Genomic DNA, 20267 nt, shown 5'->3' with positions numbered 1-20267 from the left:
CAGCATTCTGAAACTCTGTACAAATCGGCGTGAGAAAACGAGAGAAGCTTCAGTACAGAAATTTCCGACCACTATCGACTCAACTGACATTGTAAACCCCATAAGCGAGTTAGTAAATGTAGGGTACCTATGGCTACGCATTGGCGGAATAAAAGCTTGTAGGAAAGCTATGTAACATTTTCTGAAAATTGCTATGGAAAGCCAGCTAAATTGAACTTTCTGAAGTTTGGTGAGGGATTGGGTGGGAGTAAGCTTCGGTAAGAATATTTCCTACTGTTACCGACCCAATTGACATTGGAATGCCATAAGTGAATCGGTCAATGTAGAGCGCTGCCAATACCCCCGCGCACCTCATGCCCTTTTGCATTATTCAAAGGAATGCACACGGCTAGCTGCTTTAGCAATACTCAATCACGTATGTAAGGAAACGAGAAATTTATGCATACGCCAGCTGTGGAGTTCTACTAAGTGAAGCGTTCACGACGGGAGTTGGAAAAACTAACGTGCTGCATTACCGAGAAAAGCTTGAGAGTGTTGCGAATCTCGTAGCGCTCTCTGACAAGCCAGGCTTCTGGAACTAATTTTCGAGGTGCATGGTAAAGGCATGTTGGTAACGTTTAATACTCTGCCGTATTTGGCATTACGAAAGCAGTGAATGATACAAAACACTTTTACGGCGATCAGCAGCAGCAGTAAAAATTGAACAAATTACGAACATCAACTTGCCTCCGTGATGCTAAAGACGGCAGTGTTGGTCTGTTAACAACATGCGCTTACCGACAATGCACCTCGAAAATTAGTTCCAGAAATCTATTTCGTGTCAGAGTGCGCTACGAAATCGGGAACACGAAAAACGCTAGCGTGGGCTCTCTCAGGCTTCTCTCTGTGCGTTGCCTGCAACGTTGATGGAGAGAGGTTACCAGTCTTCACACCACGGTCTTATAGACAAGTCTGGGCCACTGGTCTGGGCACTCCAAGCCTCTTCCTATACATATAACGCAGCGTGACCGTCTTGTAGCCTGTGTTTCTCAATTTGTGCACCAAAGACCGGAGCGCTGCAATCTCCGAAACCGGTGTATGCGTACTAAAGGAGGGAGGGAGAGGCCTACTTAGGCCGTGTTCGAAAATTGACTGACAGTACTGTCAGCAATCTTTCATCTCTTTTGCGCTTTCAAGTTCGTGAATAGCTCTGACTCTGTCCTAGGGAATTTTCAGTACTGTCAGTCAATTTACGAACACGGCCTAAGTAGGCCTCTCCCTCACTAGCGCTAGCGGCGAAATTTCACAACATCGGCTTCATTTTCGAGCACGGTTTTACAGCCGGAGTTCCCAGACCTGTCTATAAGACCGTGTTTACACCACTGATATACATTTCACACTCATGGACATGGAGCCTAGAGTTAAGGAGGTCGAACGGCACACGAGAATCATGATAAATTTGGACGCTGAAATCGTCGAAAAAGATATATGTTGGTTGTAGTTCGAAATTCAGCCACGAGCGCGCTTGTTTTGTCAGTATAGGCTAATGACCTTGAGTATAGGATATGAAGTATGGCATTGGTGATGCTATGAGGTGTGGAGTATTCGTTATCGACGCCCGGTCATTGCTGTAATAATAATACTTATATCCTATACTGACGACAGCAGCGCCACCACAGCCTATATATCTTTTGCGTCGCTTTCAGGGTCCACATCCATAGTACAGCGTTCGGGCTCCTTAACTCCAGGCGAATTGGGATCACAGCGAGGAGGGAGAGCATGAGGGAGAGTTTCGTGTTGGACGATCTTTAGTCAGAGATGAATAGCCAACCATGGCGTACGTCAATGTCGCAGAATGGAAGACAGATCAGGTGTGTGAGTGGTTGAAAGGTACGTGGAAGGCTTGATTATTACTTCGTAATATTTGTTATGCCACATTGTAAGTGCTTAGAATCGTACGTATTAATTCAGTGACGGTTTTTCGTATTATACGACGCGAAAACTCCATTTCCTGTATACGCCCCCCGGCCCTCGTAGTTTATTACGTCCATACATGTATGTTATACAAATACAAACTTCGTTTGTGAAGGCTAATTTCGTTCATTCAGTATGACTAATTGCGTAATCCATTGATAAATTCGATATGTGCGTGACTGAATGAACGTCTTTCGTTTGTTTTTGTTGTTCTAAAAATAATTCTCTCCTTTGTTACTTGAAACTTCAATGATGCATTCATTCCAGATCTGATAATTATTATGCATTCTTAGTCAGGGTGCATCGTTCAGGGTGATTGTATAAAATATCTTTCTGTAAAGTTCTCATACATTTTTACCCATAAATCAGATTCACTTTTGCCAAAGTCCTTTATATTTTTTTGACAATAATTTTTAACATTCATCATTTGCTAATACGTTCTTGCAATTCTCTCGACAGGCTTAGACAATTCGGTGTTACCGTACGTTCACAGTTTTATGAACCATGTTGTGAATGGTCAACAACTACTGAATCTCAGACCGGAAGACTTAGAACACCTTGGGGTACTGAAGCTTGGCCATCAAGAAATAATTCTCGAAGCTGTTGAGTATTTGAGAAACTTTCACTATGAACTTGACCATGAAAATTTGCAGCTTCTGGCATTACGACTGTCTTGTCAGGCCCACAGTCTGCATAATGAATTATCTCGACAAACCGATTCTAAACCCGTCACCACTCAAACTTTATCCGACGTAGCATCGGTTGTAACATCTCTGAAGCCTTTGGTCTGTTGGCTTGATCGATCTCCGTTTAGCGGCCAACTAGAATACAATGATAAAAAGGCCGAGTTGTTGAAGCTTTCCATAGAAATGGCGACCTGCGCTCAACGTGACAGATTCGCTGAAAGACCGATTGAAGAGATAAGAACTACTTGTGGACAACTAGCTAAATTGGCTGATTACATTATACAAGACATGGCCGATCCGATGATATTACAGCCAGCGAGTCTGGATTTAGCAACGTTAAAGAAAAGGCCAGGTGATGATTTGGTAAGTAATGAAAAGTAATCGTTTTTCTATAGCATTTTTTCTGATATCTTTCTTTTGACAATGAAATCAGCTTCATAATTAACTTATTCAATTTCTCATATACATCGTATGATACTATGCAATATATATTTAAAAGTTGTGCAATATTTATATAAAACAGTAATAATAAGATTTAATTTGATCGAGATAAAGTTATTGTTAATTGAGTAAAAGATTCTTATGAGACTTTTCAATATTATCAATAAACATCAATGAATGCTTAGCAACCACATCCGTTTGAGATAAAGCATGAATGTCGGTAAGATTGTCATTTCCTCTGCAGATAATACTTCTTGTGTACAATCTGAATTTAATACGACCATGGAGTTCTGTATTCTACTTACAATTCAATTATGGAACCTATTTCAGCAGTATGAAATACTATTTAAATGCAATTACAAGGATTTATACAGAATTCTTTTGTCCGATTAAATTATCTCATATAAAATCAATCTTTTAATAGTGTACGTAGTGATGACTAATTTTCATGTCTACGCTAATACAGGGTGTCTCATTTTTTTAAATACGCACCAATATATCGAAATTTAATCATTAAATTGAAAGATGTTTCGGTCAAAAGTGAAAAAAAAGTTTTTAAAAATCTGACCAAACAACCTCCCTAGGGTATACATCAAGTGACGCTAATTCCCACAGTTCTTAAATGCTTGGCAATGCTTAAAAACAAACATAAACAAGCGCCTAACCACTTTTCAACATTGAACAATTCTATTCATTGTAGAATTTGTTCTCATTTTTAAATTCTTGACAGTGATTGATGTATTACCACTTTTCTCACGAGAAAACTTCTAATAAAGTTTTACGCTTATTTGAAGACGATAACTAAAAAATTACTAGGAGTAAAACTTACTTTTTAATGAGAAATACGAAAGTAAAATAAAAAATAGCAGGTTCCATTTGAAAAACGAAAGTTGGGCCCCAATGGGCCCAGCAAAGGCCCCAGATCCAAAAACTGGGATGCTCATCTGATGTCCCCCTTCATATACAACAATTTTTGTCCGACACATTGTTCAATTTAATGCTTAGTTTTTGATATATTTGAGCATATTTTCAGCAATAGGACACCCTGTATATATATATCAAGATTAAAACGCAATACAGTTGTAAATTTTTTACTCACAATCAGATGAATAATTTCATGATTAATGTTCCATGATAAATATTGTTAGTTGAAATAATTCAAAAATGTTTTATGTTCAGGGCTTCTACATATTGCCATCGTTCCATGGTGCTCATCAAATAGCTGAAATTAAATTCGGATCTGCAGCACATCAATGCGGTAAAATGGAAGAAGGTGATGAAATTGTCCAGGTAAATAACCGATCAGTTGAATTTATTGCATGATTAATTTAAATTTGAATACCGACATGGCATAATTTTCCAATAAACAATTTTCCTCATATGATTGAGGCTACCTAAAAAAAAAGAAGAATTTCTAAACAAAATCTCTATTCCTTTAACATTGATATATGTTGGAAAATAATAGTTAGACATCATTAGTGGGAGAAATTGTATAGGTATGTGAGGAGTAATATTAGGAAGAATGAGATACTGATCAAGTAGGCCTAATTTTAAACAACTGGTTTTGCAAGCTTGCATTCACCATGAATATGATACATGTGAAACATAATTTTCAAATGACACAAGATATTGAGTTTTCCTATGGTCATTATTAATTGTGATGTCAGTTCTAACAAGGGGAACGAATGACGTTCGGATCACGGATTTTCTTCAAACTTTGTACACTTTTCTTACTCCATTAGAACAACATAATGTGCAAGTAGCAAGACGTACAACTTTGACGTTTTCGAGAAAATCGCAGGAGAAATCTTACATAATTCAAATTGTACTGGTGCGTAATGACACTGACAACGAGGCGACGGCGGCCGAGCAATGAGCGTTCAATATCCGTAGCTGCTGGATCGCTGGATCGAGTCCCGCTCATGTATTTTTTTTTTTCTTTTTTTTTTCTCCCATGATACTGGTCATATTCTTTTTCATATATATTACAATTTAAAGGTAGTTTAATGAAAAAATACGTATATTTGCATGAACCTTTATCGAATTTCCAATGTTATATAGTCAAATATTGATAAATAAAGGTGTAAATAATTTTATTCAATAAAACAATGAGATAGTTAAAATAACATCCTGCAAATTGTAAAGTCGAAAACACAACCTTACGTTGACATATTATAACTCATTGTTTTATTGAATAAAATTATTTACACCTTTATTTATCGATGTTTGACTATATAACATTGGAAATTCGATAAAGGTTTATGCAAATACACGTATTTTTCATTAAACTACCTTTAAATTGTAATATATATGAAAAAGAATATGAACAGTATTATGGGAGAAAAAAATACATGAGCGGGACTCGATCCAGCGATCCAGCGACTACGGATATTGAACGCTCATCGCTCGGCCGCCGCCGCCTCGTTGTCAGTGTCGCTACGCACCGGTAGATATTGAATTACGTAAGATTTCTCTTGCGATTTTCTTGAAAACGCCGAAGTTGTACGCCTTGTTACTTGCACATTATGTTGTTCTAATGGAGTATGAAAAGTGTACAAAGTTTGAAGAAAATCCGTAATCCGAACGTCGTTCGTTCCCCTTGCAAGAGAAACTCAGCTTGAAGTAGGTCTCTTCTTGACCTAAATAAATGCTTGAAGACTATCTTATCTTTTCTTTGTAGTTGAATCCTTGTATTAATCCTGTGCACGAGATCTTTTTGACAATATGTATATATACATGTGCTTCTTATTCTCCAGGTAAATTATCAAACGGTTGTCGGATGGGAGAGAAAAAATGTGCTGGAACTCTTCCGTGAATGTCCTGCCGAGGTTTTATTAACTTTAAAACGAAGGCCGAGGCATACAAAAGTGTACGGCCAGATATACATAAAACCTTACAGGCTACCAAGCAATAAAAAAACAACATATACTACGCGATGGCAGCATAATCTACCATCACCACGGCCAGAGTTGCTAACGATACCAGATTTCACTATGCCGTTACCTCGGTAAATATAGTTTTCACCATTCAATGTTGTTATCCTACTTTATTATTACATGATGCTGCTAGATTCTTGGGGAATGTTATCTGTTTAATTTGATGTCTTTCTTTGTAATAGGCAAGTACCAAAGATTCCCAGTCCAGAGCCTGCAAGTATTTTGGACACAGTCATCACCTTGGATACGATGCCATCCGATAGCAGTGATTCGGATAGCGAAGTCGAACCTCCGTCATCAGTTCGTTTGTATTCTTCTAAACCTAGAAATCTGGTACAAAGACGCGCTACAATAACAGGTGCCAGCCCAATGATTAAACATGGTGTAGATATTGAACAGTTTTGGCGAGAGTTGAAAGAAGAGCATAATACGACCTTTCAATTACGGGATAAGGCTGCATCTTGTGCTCATGGCTTGGATAATGTCCCTTCAAATTTGAGACCACAAACTTGTCTGGGCATAGAACAAAGTAAACGGAAAAGAAAATTGGATGGACAGACAGATGAAAAGAAAGTTCAATTTCAGGAGAAGTCTGAAGAGGTTGAGAATACCCATGTCGATAAAGATAAGTCGAACCAAAATTTAAAGCACACGCTCAGCACACAAAAGAGTATTTCCTTTGACAAGAATACAATTTACTCGGAAAATAGACTTATGGATGTGGAATTTGACATTAGCTCTAATGCAAATGATACTCAAGTGCCTTTAAATGAATCAAGTAATAATAAAAATAGCTCTAGTATTTTACAAGATGTTCAAACATGCGAACCAAGTGCTCATCATAGAGAACGAGGCAAGTTGGACAAGAGTTATAGTACACCGGCGTACGATTTGACTGAAAACGATTTTGTGGAACGGAAATTGGCCACCATTGAAAGTCATTCAAAATTGAGCTTGATTTCAAATGCATCTAGTTGCAGTTCAAATAAGACTGAATCTTTTCCAGGTGATGGAATTATTATTAATGAGGTTAATAAGAAGTTAGATAATACGGATAAGAATTCACCGAATATAGATACACAGAACATTGGTAGCGTTGCACAAAAAATTAATGATTTTGAAAAAAACATTCGAAATATCGACATCGATGTAAAATCAAATCTTGCAAAAGTGCTTGAAAGAACAGATGTTAGTAGAGGCGTTGTACATATTAGAATTAACGACGTTGACCATAGAAGTAGTACTGAAGATTACCAAAGCAATATTGAAAGCATTCAGGCAATTACAGAACTTACGAGAGATACCGACAACTATAAGGAGATTTATTTATTAGATAATAAGAATCCTAAAAACAAAGAAGTAGAAGAATCACGCATTATCAGTGATGCACCGCCTAATTATGACACTTCAAGTCATGAGAGTAGTGTTGAAAAGTCCGAGTCGACCAGTAGCTACAACGAAAATGTAGGTAGCAGTAGTGAAGGTGATACAACAATTCAAAAGTTTGGCGAACTTATAGAAACTATTAATCATGCTTTGATCGCACATACTAAATTGGTGCAAGTGAAAGCCAGAAGTGCTGAGAATTTGCACAATTTCAATGAGACAAACTCTGTTATTGAAACAAGCAAAAATTTTGATGGAAATAATGAACAAGTTTTGGAGAAACATAGTTCGGTAACAAGCATTCAAAACAACAGTTTACAAACAAGACAACAGACAGATATACCCAAAGCGACATCAACAAAGCCTGAGGCTAAACAGAGATCAACTCCTCCTGAACCTCCTCCACGTAAATATCTAAAACCAGCACCCCTAAATTTAACAAATATATCTAATCCTTCGGAAGGTCAAGAGAAGCCTGTACCTCTGGAGAGGCCTAGTGTTAGGAGAGATCTGAAAAAATCGGAATCATTTCTTGATAATCCCGTAAATTTTGATACCTCAGATGAATGTCAGAAAAGTGAAGTCATAGAAACTTATAGTGACTTTGTCGCAAAGTCAACTGATTTTATTGATGAACCAAGTACACCACTTGGAGATCATAAACCAACTTTATTGACGGATCCTTATGGTTATTCTGAAATTTATGAGGGTCAATTTAAAGAGGAGAAGGCTTTTTTCGAGGGTTCCTCGATTAATTCCGCATCGCTGGAACAACACGCATTGGACAATAATATTTCAAGGAACACGGATTCGCCCGATGGCGTTGGTTGTTCTAGGCAAATGCAAACTCCTGATTCGAAACCTCGAACTTTAGAAAAGGACAAGAGTTCAGAAAAAGGTGTTGTTAACAGAGCAATGATGGTTGCTCGCAGTATAGGCTTGCATGCCAGCTCAAGTAAAGCTTCAGGTTCAAGTCCTCGAAGCAGCCGTAAACGAAATTTGTTACTTGCCAGTGAGTACTAGATCTACAAACGTTTAACTTATTTAATGTACGAATATGATTTACTTTTGATCAGTACTCGTATAAAATTGTAGTGAAAAAATATATCGCATATAAATATGAAGTGTGACTATGTCGGCTTTAAATTAATCATTACTTTGTGTTTGGTTCAGAAAGGAGAAACGTCTCTGTTAAAGATGTTGGATTAGGGGATCTGGAAGGATGGTTGACCCATCGCAGCAGAGGAGCTGGAGGCGCATGGGCTCGAGCCTGGTTCATTTTGAAGGGTTCATCCTTATACAGGTATGAAATGTTATTATCTATATCAATAGATCTAAGATGAACATAGACTCACTTTATGTTTTTGACTCCCAACTTTGCCAACTTGACATTAGAACTCTGGAAATCTTGGTTTCAGACCAAATTTCTAGGTAAAAGTAATGTTTGTAGTACATAAAACTCATGCTGCTTCATCGAATGAAAAAACTATAATTTATCAGGTTCAAATAGGTGAAGGTAGTTAAATATAACCTAAGCATGTGAAAGATAACTCATAGAACGAAAAACATGTGTAATATAATCATACTTTTCAATGACGAACCATTATTTTATGGCAAATAAAAGAATCGCAGTTTTAGTATGATGGTAGAAAAATGATTCATCTCTTCGATACCTGACGTCTAGACGTATAATTATATCTACATATATTCAATACCTAACTTGAAACTATCTCACCGTCAGACTTACTGATATTTCAATTGGCAAATATAACTTCAGGGAGAGGGAGTAAAATAAATAACTTCCATTTTCATTTTAATACAGTACTTGAATATGTTACACTACAATATATTACGTGTGAAAAATTTCTGCACTTATATTCCAGGTTTAAAACGCAAGAGAGCGTAAAAGCTGATTGCCTGATTGCATTAACAGGATTTACAGCTTCACAGGCGACAGAAGTGAAATCTCGAAAATATGCTTTCAAAGTTTATCACACAGGGACTGTATTTTATTTTGCGGCAGATACAGAAGATATTTTGACTATTTGGTTAGATGCAATTAACAAGGCAACGTTAGGAGCGGAAAGCCATGGGCAAACGAGTGCGTTATTTAGTGAAACTGACGAAAGTGACAGCGAAAACAAAGCAAAGCTCAAAAATGGTTCACCACTGGACAAACCAAACTTGGAAAAGAAGTTCGGATCTTTAAAGAAACTTGGGAGGAAAGATTCCAGCTTTAAAGAACAAGAGATGGGGGGTGCAAGCCTTGATCGAATGTATTTGAGGTTTCTCAGATACTCAGGAGCTGGGTCAAATCAAATTGTTCCAGTACCCACTGCTCAATTCAGGAGTTATAGAAGAGTGCTACCTACATCCACTCCAAATAGGTATTGTAATATGCAAAAATTGATGTCGTTAAGACCGTTTTTCGTTTCTACATTTTAGAATCGGTTCAACAGTACTAACATAAAATATAAATCAGTGTTTACTAAACTAATATTACCGTTTTTTAATTCATCAATGAAAATTCAAATGAAATTTTGAAAATCAATGTGATGCTTTCAACTACAGAAAACAGGACCTAATTCCACATTCTCCGGATTTGCAAGTGACTGTAGCGGGAAGTACGTTTTATGGACTGAGCTCATCTCATAGTGCAACAGATGTGCCAAGTAGTCAAGACATGGGTGATTATCGACGAACATCAGACAGGTAATAGAATTGAATAAAATACTTCAACAAAAGACATTGAACAGCTTGATCACTAATTGCCTATAGTTTCTTTTACCTTGGAAAAAACACTATCAGGAGCATGTCTTGCGGTGCTATTCTATCAGTATTAACAAAAATTTTTAATTTTATGTAGGATCTTATTAAAACTATAATTAAGACAATAAATAATGTTTATAAAGATGTTATGCCTGCTATAATAAATTATTCGATTGTCAATGAAACGTGTATTCATTTTTTATGTCAACATTTTGTGCACGTTTGACCCAGACTACAAGATATTGGATATACAAAAATGTACAATATGCATCTGCCTAACGTTTCCGTAATTCGTCATCTGATAACAGTAACAATGCTTGCATGTATCAAATTAGTTTCATAATTAACATTGAATCTTTAATTAGATAAGTTTTGGCATCAAACTTTGTTGACTGCATGACTTGATGCTTCAGTAACATAATATTATTATCTGGATACTAGAAAACATTGCAAAACTGATATTAATTACAAGGGATTACATTCCTCAAATTCAAGCGAGCAATGTAAATTGACTTCTCAGCTTCATGGTACTGCTCAATTTTTGTACAGTATAAGCTGACTTATGCTAGCTTGGTAGGAGAACATAAGTAACTTAATAGTATCGTGTGTAGATTGAGATGATTATACCAGATAATTGTTCAAAATTTATCTCTTCTTTCCAAATTCTACACATAGATCACATAGCAGTCGGAGTAGAAGGCCTGACGACCTACAGGGATTTGTTACATTGGAACAGTTCATGCTGTCACATCAGGAAGAAGACCGTCGTCAAGAATTAGGAAACCGATCTGTATCGCCTCACGTCACTCTACTGACCAGTGATCATGTACATATACAGCATAGAAACTTCAACGATATATCACCAAACAATGGCGTTATATACGGCCAAACAAGAAACTTCGATGAGGTTTTACCAACCAACGGAGTGATATATGGGCGTACAAGAAACTGGGATGAAACATCTTCCAACAGCAGCAGTACTTCCTACGGACTCACACGGAATACTGACGATAACCATGGTCAGAGTAAAACTAAGGATCAGTCCAATTGCCTTCAAGCAAACAATGAGGAATCTTCACACGAGCTAAGTCGAGTCAATGATTATCTGAACGAAACATCTTCTGCAAAGATTAAGCCTTGTCAGCCAGTATACAGGCACAGAAAGCAGCATGAAACCTATTCGCACAAGAGCAGACCACAGGAGGGTGTTGTGTATTATCCAAATTGTCAGAATGAGCCATCTTATCGGCAAAACGAACCAAATTTGCCATATGACAGTAGAGCGGAAAAATCTCAAACCTCAAACAGACAAATAGATGCCATTTATGGACAAAATGCGCACATACATGGTCCAAGAACTCCTCGGAGACAAGACCTCAAGCATGGAAAAAAGAGTATTGACAATCATGTAACCAGGGTCTCAGATACTAGTGAGATACTCGCCAACATTCATTCTGCACCCAAGAGACTTGTCAGAAATGAAGGTAATTTTAATCAATCAGCTACAAAGTTGTTAAATTATAATCATCTTGGCATTTCTTGTCCAAAATTCAGTGATTATTTTCAGAGCATCGTTACTCTTGTTCGCAGTCATTCATCATTTTTATACCAATTATTTTTCCCAGGATATTTGGGGTCAAGTGGGGATTTGGCATCACCTGTGTCATCAGAAACACTGCAGCGTGCACGGAAAGTGGCATCGGTAACGCGTAAAGGAAGTTTTAATCTTATAGATCGTCGTCGAGATCATTCCACACCTGAAAAACATTGGATAGATTCATTGAGAAGAACAGATAAAAAGAGTACAAGTTCGGATAAAAGTAAATTGAAAAATGCTGCACAATACCAACCTCCGCCAATACCAAGCTCACCATTTGAACAAGACGGAATGAGGCCAGCATTTGAAATGCATTTGGACAAGAGTGAACATGTTCAAAAAACTAACAGATTTAAAAGTTTGTTCGGGAGCAAAACCCCACAAAAGCCTAGCACTTTGGATTTGCCGAAAGATCATCAGAAAACATTATTAGGTAAATCAATATATTTTGAATAAAAATAATCTAAATATACACATTATATTCATTGTACTTCTTTTCTTTCTACGAATTATTAAGGTTCTCTGTCTTCTTATTGTTAGTGCAAAACAGGACTATTGTCCATTTCTCATTATTCGGAGTTTCTGACTAATCTTTGTAAGTGCTTTATGTTTCTGGTGTATCAAATAAGTAAACAGCAACGTATTTATCGAAATTTGGTGTTTTCAGGTTCACCGAGACTGCACAGAGCTATTTTCAGAGAAAGACGGACTAACCAACAACATCAATCGAATCGCTCTGGAAGTCAAAGTCCTGGAGATAGTGGAATTAGTCAGTCTCTAAGTTCCTTTAGTGGAACCAGTCAATCCCAAACACTTAGTCAGAGCTTCAGTTCAACAAGTTCAGTTAGTGATTGGAGTCCAGATACACCAACGACAAACATCCCCAAGGTATTCATCCAACAGTTACATTCCTTAGAGAACATCACTGGAATCCCTTAAATCGTTGGACAAACACCTATCAGACTTTTTCATAATTCTTTTAGATATTCATTGTATTTCTGTTTAACAGAAGTAATATTATTGTGGTAATGAAATTTATCAATGCATAACAGACCTAAAATTACTATTATTGTTACAGTCCACATCGATACCAGTTCACATTCAACAACGGTCATCAAATTCAAGCAGAAATTCTTTGGCGCCTCCGACATTGCCGTACATTCCACCTCCCACGTCACCGCCACCAGATTACCCTGGACTAGAATACCCTCCTGTTTTCGAACCAGGTACATATTCTTTGACCGACGCTTCTCTTCTACGTAATCGAAGTAAAAGCAGTCAAAGTAAAAGTGATTTGTGATTATTTTACGTATTTATCTATGTTCGTGGTTGACAATACCATTACGTTGAGCTCTAAATATTCAGATAGAAGAATATTCAATGACATATCATGTCTGGCAGTTCAATTTCTTGACAACAAGTGATGTTATAGTTATACCAAATTACGAATATCTTTCTATGAGAACAGAGAGCAAAAGAAAATTGCGCTTTTCACGGTACATACAAATTAAACCCTCGCTTAGATTTTTCCATTCGAAGTGACTTGGGCACTCCTGTCCAGTGATTTTCAAATATAAGTGTTTATTGAGAGTACGTGTCGTAGATTTTTATACTGAAGACTCAAAAATCTCATTGTTATCTTATACGAACAGATATCTGCGTATACTATTATTTTTTTGTCTATCAGTGTTACATCAGAAGTTGATCTACATTCAGTATTGAAATTAAAATACAGAATTGAGATTTAGGTATATTTTGGGTGAACTTTTCAGTGGCGCAATACATTCGTTTTCAAAGTTGCAATTCCAATAGTCGCCCAGCCCAAGAATCGATATTGAGGTTGTGTCTGATATACCTGATTACGTAAAATTAGAACTACTGTTTTGATTGAATGTAAAGAGAGAATTGTTGATATTTGATAGAAAAATAATTGAACGCCTGAATTTGATCGAGGGCTGAATTATATACATTATATTTCTGTACGAATTTATCCATGCTAATGAGAAGAGAGATAGAGTATTTATCATGAAATAAGTTCAACTCAGTGCTATCTAGAGTTAGATGTAATAGTAGTAATTTACACGAACGAAAAAGAAATATTTCTGCATCAGTGGCACAGTATCGCAAGTAGCCGTCCATGCCGTGCCTGCAACATTATTAATAAGTTTTCGAAGTATCTGTATGTGGCCATACGGTCTTTGAAGATTTGTTGTTGAATAGCAATACATTTTTTGAAATATATTTACAACTGAAATGTTTCAGACTTTATGAATAATATCTAAAATTGTCATTCCTATACGCGGGTGATTTTAATCGTTGTTAGGGATAAGATTAAAATCGAACAGCTTCAATAATATTTCACTTCCATGGATTTAGATTATAAACTATGACTTTCAATATCTTTAAAATAAATAAATTATTTTAATGCCATTATCTATAATTATAGTATTATATTTATTTAAATTTTGAATCTGTTACCAGTACGCTTGCTCACATTAAAACTCTGGTACCGAAATAATACCACCTATATATTACATGATTAGAAATGTCGGATCAATTTATTGTTTATAAGTTCTTCCATGACTAATCATATGGATAAGATTTAGGTTTAGCAACAGTTACGTATATTCCGGTAAAAATTATTGCCTCATTTCAGCCTGTAAATAATTTTTCTTACCTTTTCAACAATATTGAATTCTTATTGGATGAAATGTGAATGAAAGAGAAAGAAAAAGCAATGTGATTCTGCGTTGAAAGTGCCTATATTAAATGTAAATGTGAATCCTAGAAGACACACATATCCTATTTAGCGATTACGATTTTTAAATTATATCGATAAATATAAGGAATTCATAGAAATGATTGTAGATATCCGTATAATTTTTGCTATTTATAGCGTTCAGTATTAACATAGATGCATGTAGCAGCTGCATAATTTAACTGTACACACTTTTAATCAACATGTGACTTCGAAAAGAGCAATCAGTAACAAGTGTAAAATAAAAAATTTTCTGCCAAAATAAACACTTGCAGGAATATTATATTTCATTACAATAAGACCTTAGAAGAAATGTCGTTTTAGTTGTTTGTTGAACATAACTTTTGATGCATATTTTCTGATAAGGATTCTGATTCTTATGCGTCTATGTTCTCTACACGTGTATCATACTCTGAATAATGTACATACATACGGAATATCAGAACCTACGCACTCGCTGAACAGAAAAAAAATGTTTATTTTACGAATACTGTACCATATTTCAAATAAATGAATGACAAGTTGAAAATTATTACACAGCAAAGTTCTACTTCTTAAAACTTCGAGTGTATTTGAACACACATTTGAAAGGTACGAGCAAAAATTTTTATCATCCAACTGTCGCAGAACGGCAGCGTTATTAGCTGACCCGTTCGCTGAAGAATATATCTTGAGTCAAAGGCTGACCATCGAAGAGCCTAGCCGCTTGAGTCTGGAATCGGCAGGAAAGATAAAGTGCGTATACCTTGTCTGAAATGTAAAGACTAAAGTCATTATACATCATATATCATGTAACACATCTTACATCATACATCATATATAGTATTAAAGTTCGACACCAAAGTTTGATTGTTCGGATAATCGGATATTCAGAAAGTGACGTCACCCAAATTTTTTTTTCTCTGGACGTCACCGACCTAAAATCGGCCAGCCGAATTCCTCAGTCTGGAAACAACCGCGCAGTAGAGCGGACGTATAAGAATCGCGCTCCGCAGATTTCGAGTACCGGGTTCTCTACCTCCTGAATCCTGCGCTCCGGGTCCGCTTCCTGGTCCAACTCGAGTTCCAGGACAAGCGCCGCGTAGTTTCTGCACTCCAGGTCCGCTACCTGGTGAAACTCGATTTCCAGGATAAGCGCTCCGTAGTTTCTGCGCTCCAGGTCCACTACCTAGTGAAACTCGACTTCAGGGACAACCGCTCCGTAGTTTCTTCACTCCAGGTCCACTAGCTAGTGAAACTCGACTTCAGGGACAAGCGCTTCGTAGTTTCTGCACTCCAGGTCCACTATCTGGTGAAACTCTGGACGGAAGGAGGAGGACGAGGAAGACGAGGAGAACAAGGTGGGCAAGGAGGAAGAGGATTTGTGCACGGTGAGTATAACATTTTTATAACATTTCATGGCAATTGTAATTATATTTTATCTAAAATTTTTCAAACTTGTCATGTTTACAACAAATTATTTCAATTCATTTTTCGCGCAAGCCCAAATTCAGTAGCTATCAATACGCTAGTAAAATTTGTGTAATATTTTATAATTTTCTCATAATCTTCTTGATAAAATGTGTCAATACAAAATTATATTAATCCTTACACAATATTTTCGATGTGTTCTAATTTTCACTGAAAATATTTATTAGTATTCGGAGTATAACCCGAGGTGGTCAGCGGTGGTCGTTGGAGGTGGTCAGAGGTGGTAAAGGGTGGTTGCGGGTGTTCGAGGTGGATGAGGAGGAGGAAGACGAGGACGACGAGGAGAACGAGGATTTCTGCACAGTGAGTATAACATTTTTATAATATTTAATGGCAATTGTAATTATATTCGAAAATTTTTCGAACTCGATACAATAAATTATTTCAATTCATTTTTCGCGCAAGCACATATTCAGTAGCTTCAAATGCGCTAATAAAATTGATTACATATTGATTAATTAATTATATTAACCCTTACACAATATTTTTGATGTGTTCTTACACTGAAAATATTTATTACTATTGCAGGTATAACTCGAGGTGGTTATCGGTGGTTGTTGGAGGGGGTTGGCGGTGGTTGGAGATGGTCGGAGGTGGATGAGGAGGAGGACGGGGAAGACGAGGAGAACAAGGTGGACGAGGATGTGTGCACTATGAGTATAACATACTAAAATATTGAATCGACTAGGAGTAGGAATAGGAGTAGGATCAGGAGTAGAAGTAGGAAGAGGAGTAGGATCCGGAGTATAAGTAGGAATAGGAGTAGGATCAGGAGTGGAAGTAGGAATAGGAGTAGGATCAGGAGTAGGTTCAGGATTACGAGTAGGAATAAGAGTGGGATCAGGAGTAGGAGTAGGAATAGGAGTAGATTCAGGAGTAGGAGTAGGATCAGGAGTGGAAGTAGGAGTAGGAGTAGGAGTAGGAGTAGGAGTAGGAGTAGGAGTAGGAGTAGGAGTAGAAGTAGGAGTAGTAGAGGCAGGAGTTAGAGTGGAAGTAGGACTAGTAGAAGTTAGAGTAGGAGTAGGAGTAGGGGTAGAAGTGGGAGTAGGAGTAGTATCCTACCCTACCCTACTCTACCCTACCCTACCATACCATACCATACCATACCCTACCCTACTCTACCCCCTACTCTACCTTACCCTACTCTATCCTACACTCCCCTAGCCTTCCAGCCCCTACCCTCCTCCTATACTCCTATTTCTACTACTACTCTTACTTCTACTTCAATCTCACTCCTACTCCTGATCTTACTCCTACTCCTACTCCTGATCCTACTCCTATTCCTACTTTCACTCTTGAACCTACTCCAGATCCTACTTCTATTCCTACTCCTACTCCTGATCCCACTCCCATTCCTACTCCTAATTCTGGTTATTATTGTTATGGAATATAAAGACTGCGTGTCGAATTGAATCCCATATCGAAACGAACAATTCTTTTATTGTCACATTATAGCCGATTATAGTGGATAATCTAGTATGTTTCCTAGAAATTTGAAAAATTTATAGTAAGCATCACGTATTAATCATAAATGAATCATATACATCAATGTCGTACATGGACCGCATATACATTTATACTTTTTGGTCTCTGCATCATTATTACATGTGATCTGTTTGTATTCATGACCTATGTATACATTCTTCTCTCGGGTACCTATACTTTAATAAAATCAATGTTTTACTACGAATTTTGAAAGATATTTATTCTCATTATTGATTTCTTGTATCGCCGACAAGTCGGTGAGTACACACAGGCCAAGTACTGATTTGGGCTTACAATTGAGAAGACTGTGTTACTCAGAAGTTTAATGCAGCCAGCATCGTGTCGAAATCAGAAATTCTCTGATGTTCTGCAATAAGTACGCAACTCTACCGTCGGAACATCTCACGGCGCAATTTCCGGTTGTTACATCGAAGCACATTAGGGCAGCTGTCTTTATATTTTTCATTTTTTTGCCCCGCTTTGCATTTTTGACGAAAATTTTCGCGATTTTGAAAAGTGCTGGAATAAATTCTTTCGTGCACTGATCGGACGTGATTACGCGAGAGAAATCGATTGGGCGCAGTTCCAATATGCTGCGATCGACGCATCAAAAGTTACAGCCAAAAAACGAGAACCTGTGTTTTCGACATTTTTCAGCAGGCGCTTTTTCGCTCGCCATTTATCTCCTGTTGGTCCTACACTCTTTTCGCCGCGATTTCTGAGTTCCTGAAAGTCCAATTGGTCAGATAAGGGTCATTTAAATCGAATATAAGACCAAAAGTTTTTTGCCCAAAAAAAAAGTAAGGCTAACCCCTTTGTGTTTTTGGCGAAAATTTTCGCGATTTTGAAAAGTGCTGGAATAATTTCTTTCGTGCACTGATCGGACGTGATTTTGCAAGAGAAATCGATTGGGCGCAGTTCCAATACGCTGGGATCAACGCATAGAAAGTTACAGCCAAAAAACAGGGACCTGTGTTTTCGACATTTTTCAGCACGCGCTTTTTCGCTCGCCATTTATCTCCTGTTGGTCCAACGCTCTTTTCGCTGCGATTTCTGAGTTCCTTGAAGTCCAATTGGTCAGATAAGGGTCATTTAAATCGAATCTAAGACCAAAAGTTTTTTGCCCAAAAAAAAAAGTAGGTCTAACCCCTTTGTGTTTTTGGCGAAAATTTTCGCGATTTTGAAAAGTGCTGGAATCAATTGATTGTAGCACTGATCGGACGTAATTTTGCGAGAGAAATCGATTGGGCGCAGTCCCAATACGCTGCGATCGACGCATCAAAAGTTACAGCCAAAAAACCAGAACCCGAATTTTCGACATTTTTCAGCAGGCGCTTTTTCGCTCGCCATTTCTCTCCTGTTGGTCCAACGCTCTTTTCGCTGCGATTTCTGAGTTCCTGAAGGTCCGATGGTCAGATAAGGGTCAATTCAATCGAATCTGAGACCAAAAGTTTTTTGCCCAAAAAAAAAGTAAGGCTAACCCCTTTGTGTTTTTGGCGAAAATTTTCGCGTTTCCGAAAAGTGCTGGAATCAATTAATTGTACCACTGATCGGACGTAATTTTGCGAGAGAAGTCGATTGGGCGCAGTCCCAATACGCTGCGATCGACGCATCAAAAGTTACAGCCAAATAACCCGAACCTGAATTTTCGACATTTTCCGGCAGGTGCTTTTTCGCTCGCCATTTCTCTCCTGTTGGTCCTACGCTCTCTTCGCTGCGATTTCTGAGTTCCTGAGGGTCCGATTGGTCAGATAAGGGTCATTTAAATCGAATCTGAGACCAAAAGTTTTTTGCCCAAAAAAAAAGTAAGGCTAACCCCTTTGTGTTTTTGGCGAAAATTTTCGCGTTTTTGAAAAGTGCTGGAATCAATTGAACGTAGCAGTGATCGGACGTAATTTTGCGAGGGAAATCGATTGGACGCAGTCCCAATACGCTGCGATCAACGCATCAAAAGTTACAGCCAAAAAACAAGGACCTGAGTTTTCGACATTTTTCAACAGGCGCTTTCTCGCTCGCCATTTCTCTCCTGTTGGTCCAACGCTCTCTTCGCTGGGATTTCTGAGTTCCTGAGGGTCCGATTGGTCAGATAAGGGTCATTTAAATCGAATCCGAGACCGAAAGTTTTTTGCCCAAAAAAAAAGTAAGGCTAACCCCTTTGTGTTTTTGGCGAAAATTTTCGCGATTTTGAAGAGTGCTGGAATCAATTAATTGTAGCACTGATCGGACGTAATTTTGCGGGAGAAATCGATTGAACGCAGTCCCAATACGCTGCGATCGACGCATCAAAAGTTACAGCCAAAAAACCGGAACCTGAATTTTCGACATTTTCCAGCAGGTGCTTTTTCGCTTGCCATTTCTCTCCTGTTGGTCCTACGCTCTCTTCGCTGCGATTTCTGAGTTCCTGAGGGTCCGATTGGTCAGATAAGGGTCATTTAAATCGAATCCGAGACCGAAAGTTTTTTGCCCAAAAAAAAAGTAAGGCTAACCCCTTTGTGTTTTTGGCGAAAATTTTCGCGATTTTGAAGAGCGCTGGAATCAATTAATTGTAGCACTGATCGGACGTAATTTTGCGGGAGAAATCGATTGGACGCAGTCCCAATACGCTGCGATCGACGCATCAAAAGTTACAGCCAAAAAACCGGAACCTGAATTTTCGACATTATCCAGCAGGTGCTTTTTCGCTCGACATTTCTCTCCTGTTGGTCCTACGCTCTCTTCGCTGCGATTTCTGAGTTCCTGAGGGTCCAATTATTCGGATAAGTGTCATTTAAATTGAATCTGAGACC

General features: G+C 37.8%; 1 protein-coding gene and 1 long non-coding RNA gene across 2 annotated transcripts; both read left to right on the top strand.

Moving 5' to 3' along the window:
- The first annotated feature begins 1705 nt into the window (after window positions 1-1705).
- On the top strand, window positions 1706-15058 carry LOC107223905. Its single transcript, XM_015663756.2, has 12 exons — window positions 1706-1869; window positions 2413-3002; window positions 4260-4370; window positions 5837-6087; window positions 6199-8414; window positions 8576-8705; window positions 9286-9789; window positions 9974-10114; window positions 10847-11655; window positions 11797-12201; window positions 12436-12656; window positions 12847-15058. Exons 1-12 carry the CDS (start codon window positions 1812-1814, stop codon window positions 13066-13068), a joined length of 5658 nt encoding a protein of 1885 aa, XP_015519242.1. The 5' UTR covers window positions 1706-1811; the 3' UTR covers window positions 13069-15058.
- Window positions 15059-15639: 581 nt separating this feature from the next.
- Window positions 15640-16940, top strand: LOC124293149. The gene is made up of 3 exons (XR_006903082.1): window positions 15640-15896; window positions 16164-16299; window positions 16525-16940. It is a non-coding gene; the product is annotated as an uncharacterized LOC124293149 (long non-coding RNA).
- Window positions 16941-20267: the final 3327 nt, after the last annotated feature.

The sequence above is a fragment of the Neodiprion lecontei genome, chromosome 1 (assembly GCF_021901455.1).
Source record: "Neodiprion lecontei isolate iyNeoLeco1 chromosome 1, iyNeoLeco1.1, whole genome shotgun sequence".
NCBI lineage: Eukaryota > Metazoa > Arthropoda > Insecta > Hymenoptera > Diprionidae > Neodiprion > Neodiprion lecontei.
The sequence above is the reverse complement of the archived record's forward strand: the minus strand, read 5'-3'. Positions and strand labels throughout refer to the sequence as shown.

Coding starts and splice junctions, on each gene's coding strand:
- LOC107223905 (XM_015663756.2), top strand. CDS start 1,812: ATGGCGTACGTCAATGTCGCAGAATGGAAGACAGATCAGGTGTGTGAG. Junction 6,088..6,198: donor TTCACTATGCCGTTACCTCG/GTAAATATAGTT, acceptor TCTTTGTAATAG/GCAAGTACCAAAGATTCCCA. Junction 12,657..12,846: donor CAACGACAAACATCCCCAAG/GTATTCATCCAA, acceptor TTATTGTTACAG/TCCACATCGATACCAGTTCA.